We start from the raw sequence: 3,865 nt of genomic DNA on the forward strand, positions 1-3,865 counted from the left end.
ATTACTGCTGGGTAAAGATAAACAACCAATAATTTAATATTACCACAACGCTCAGGAAGAGTCCGATTTGATTCTCACATTACAAGACATGTTTTCATGCTCTTAGAACGTCAGTGTGTATCATTAATGTTTGTGTGGTTTCACATGATTCAATTTTTATCAAAAGTGTCAGGCAATGGCCCCTTTAAAATAAATAATGGAATACATGAATCGTTGAATCCAACTGTGAGCCACTTGAATAGTTACTCATTCACATCATAAAGTCATGTGGCTTTGTTTTATAGGTTCTTTAAAGACATGTACCACTCCTAAGTACCATTATTACTCACCATTGTTTCATCTGTTGTGGTCGTGTCCATTGTCAGTATGTAAGGAAGCGCCTCACCCTGTTGTCTTCCCCCAGCAGCTCGTAGCACGGCTGTGTCGGTCCTCTGTATGGATATGAAGAACATGAGAGAGTATGTGTGCTGGCTGTACTATCAGTACCTGCTCATCACAGGCATCTATGTGCTGGAGCCGTGGGAAAAGTCCATCTTCAACACTGTCCTCTTTACTATGGTGGCCATGGTCATTTACACCTCCTATGTGTTTGTTCCTATTCACGTGCGGCTGGCACTGGAGTTCTTCTCTGAGCTGGTCCGAGGGCAGCCCGAGAGCACAGTGGCCCTCATGAACTCACCATGAACTACTGATCTACTGCTCTGTGACTATTGGCTTGAAAACTCTTGTTTATTTTCCCACTCAGGAACAAACAAGCCTGATGAAATGAGGTGTTGTCAAAGCCATGTTCAAGCCTGTCAAGTCTTCCACATTTACCTGGATTCCTGCCCCATCATGGGATTTGTATGCAAAGATTTGTATGTATTTCTGCATGATTGCCGGTACTAAGGTTTTGCATGATATCACCCATCACGTACGGACACTTCTTTCCGATTAACGTCTTCATCATCACTGGTTGATTAAAAAATAAATAAGAACTTTAACTCCATAGAGTCCCTGATCAGACTAAGGAGTTACTATTTACCCCAGTGCAAATTAAAAAAGTATTTTTTTTATTACTGCACGCTGAATTTTATATTCTGGAGTTTTTGTAATCACCTATGCAATGTGACTGCTCTACATGAAGGTGCACGTTTATTTTTTATACAGATTGCTGCACTTGATCGCAAATCAATAGGCCCTCATTGGAGCCCGTTTTAAACTCCTGTGTTGATTGGACCTTTGCTCTGGTGATGGTGGGACCATCTTCCATCATTTCTTTAGTCTCTGTTCCTGATATAAAATTGCATGAACACAAAAATGTTCGCATGGAATCTGTGCCCTGCATGTGGAAAGAGTCATTCACACATTTGAGGCACTTGAACATTTATTTTTTAAATACCTTAAATTTAATGATAAATATTGTCAGCCACGAAAAGAATGTAGTTTTCTCAGCTCAGTTGATCACATTTTACCATGTTTAAATAAATTCCACAGATTTCCTATTTTGGCCTTATGAAGTTATGACTGAAAGTCACCAAATTAATTTTTTCTCAATTTGTGTTTGTCTGGTTATTTGATGTGACATGCTTTAAAAGACGTTTTTTGTATTTTTAACTGTCTGTATGATGTGATGTCAAATCGTTGAATAATGACGCACTGGCAAGTTAGTGTGACACTTTTCATATGTGTATAATAGTTTATTTTTGAGAAATAAATAAATTTCACAAAATATCTGTCCCAGTTTCTGTACTTTGTATAACTTTTAGGATATAAAATTGATGTGGCCTCAAAGGATATTTTATAAATGTTGTAAACTGATTTCATCTACAAGAGGGCATTTGTTTATATATATTTTGAATCGTAATGCAGGGAAGTGGCCAAACTGGTTTATCAAGTCCAATGTTATTGGTGCCTGGGAGGCTGATCTAATATTGCTCCAACAATCCGGTTTTCCCACCTGACTTTCTAAAGACATCAGCACACCTGACAGTCGGATCTGAATTCTTTCCAAGTCATTATTTTTCACAAGACATGCTTTTCTTTTTGCAGCGAGGTCCTGTCTGTGTGAATTTGCAAACATCATGTATCTTATACATTGCAGCATGAAGCATTTTGTTGATTGTCATTGTTGAGATTCATATGCTGGTTCGTGATGATTGGGTGTGTCTAAAAGATACTGGACTTTAAATTTGTATTAGCATTGTATATATATATATATATAATATCATTCATTATAACTATTAGAGCAATAATTAGTTTTCATACTGTAGCTTCATGGGTTTTATTATGCAAACCTACACACAAAATTGAAAAACATTATTTTGATTGTAATCAGGCCAGCTCATGACGACTGTCTGATCTTTCTGCTTTACAACAGCTCATGCATTGTAACAGAGAGTGATCTAGCCCATGAGTTTTAACCAATTAAACATCAACACCTGATCCGCTGTAATTCTCAATAACAGCAGTTGTTCATCACTAATGCACAAATCATCATTTAATTAGTCTCTTAATTATCTTATTATCTTTATCTCTTTGAGGACCTGGGATATGACTTCAAGTCTTGAAAGTCACAAGTCACAAGACTTGCTTGTGACTTGAAAGTCCCACCTCTGAGCTGAAGTCAGTTGTAGTTCTTGTGTTTCTCTTTTTTTCAGTGACAATATACACTTTGAGCAGAGTTGCTATAACTCTGGAGATTTTGCTGGTTTTTGCTGTCTTTTAACCTTAATCTAATGTCTACAGCAACATAATGACAACCATGCATAATGCACAATTAGTGGCCATTTATTTCTGCAAATTTTTCCATATCTGATTATTGGTGAATAATGTAAATTGTGTTTATGGCTCTCCTTGCTCCATTTAATCTTTCTTAAGGTGCTCATTTATATGTAGTTACAAACATTGTCAAAAATCAACAGGGCCTTTGGACAAAAAATGCAGTATTTTTTTTTCAATATGCTGTATTAAATTAATTTACTTCTCGCTCCTTAACTGCTTAATTACTGACATATAAACTAAAATCTGGTCCTGTGGATCCACTTAGGACAGTGTCACGTCCTGTCTCCTGAGATGCCTTCCTCTGATATTTGAAGGCAGTATAGATGTGTCCTTCACTGCCTTTGATATCCCACAATCCTCAATTCTGTGATAGTTGAGCTAAAAAAAAAAAAAAAACAGCATTGTGTTTGCGGATGATGGGCAGTTTGTATGTAAATGTATGCTTTTGACCAACTTTTTCCACTTTTGATGTCATTTCTAGCAAGAAAAGCTCTTCACCAAAGCTCTTCCTGTTATGCTGCCGCAGAAGTCTGTCCAAAAACAGTTCCAGGAGGTACCTTCATGCACAAAGCTGCCTGAAAAGTCTTTACCCATATAATGCAGTGAGGCATCGAATCTTTCATATGCAGCCACACTGTTCAGTTCATGGAGTCTCATAATGAGCTGATGATCTGAATCAGGCACGTTAAATGAGACATACATGACTGGAGTTAAAAACCACTGTATTTACTTTATAGCCAGTAAACAACTGGCCCCCTGGTGTAGCCTGAGAACTGGACATCACTGCAATTATGGCAGTGCTCAGACCTGGTGCTCCCTATATATGGATGGTGCAGTTGGATGTATGGGCACCACCTACCCATCTCTTAAAAGTAGTTTTAAATTAAGAGGACCAGTGCCATTACAGTAAATTGCTAACTGAAGACTTGAGGCTGCAACACAAGACCAGTAACTGCAACACTGCATTATTTGTTTGCTGAAGTATTAACCTGTTAGCCAGCGCCCCCCATTATGGGACTCACAGCTGAAAATGCCCTACCTAACTTAAAATTGCAACAGTTCCTTACTTCAGTGTGTTACACAAATAATTTTGGTGTCTTTG

At 37.8% G+C, this 3,865-nt stretch overlaps 1 protein-coding gene across 1 annotated transcript; it reads left to right on the plus strand.

Moving 5' to 3' along the window:
* Positions 1–408: 408 nt before the first annotated feature.
* On the plus strand, positions 409–1,525 carry sptssb (serine palmitoyltransferase, small subunit B). Its single transcript, XM_059534006.1, has one exon. It carries the CDS (start codon positions 436–438, stop codon positions 682–684), a length of 249 nt encoding a protein of 82 aa, XP_059389989.1. The 5' UTR covers positions 409–435; the 3' UTR covers positions 685–1,525.
* Positions 1,526–3,865: the final 2,340 nt, after the last annotated feature.

Source organism: Carassius carassius, chromosome 41 (assembly GCF_963082965.1).
Source record: "Carassius carassius chromosome 41, fCarCar2.1, whole genome shotgun sequence".
Classification (NCBI taxonomy): Eukaryota; Metazoa; Chordata; class Actinopteri; order Cypriniformes; family Cyprinidae; genus Carassius; species Carassius carassius.

Excerpts from the sequence above, each read along its gene's own strand:
- sptssb (XM_059534006.1), top strand. The coding sequence starts at position 436 with ATGGATATGAAGAACATGAGAGAGTATGTGTGCTGGCTGTACTATCAG.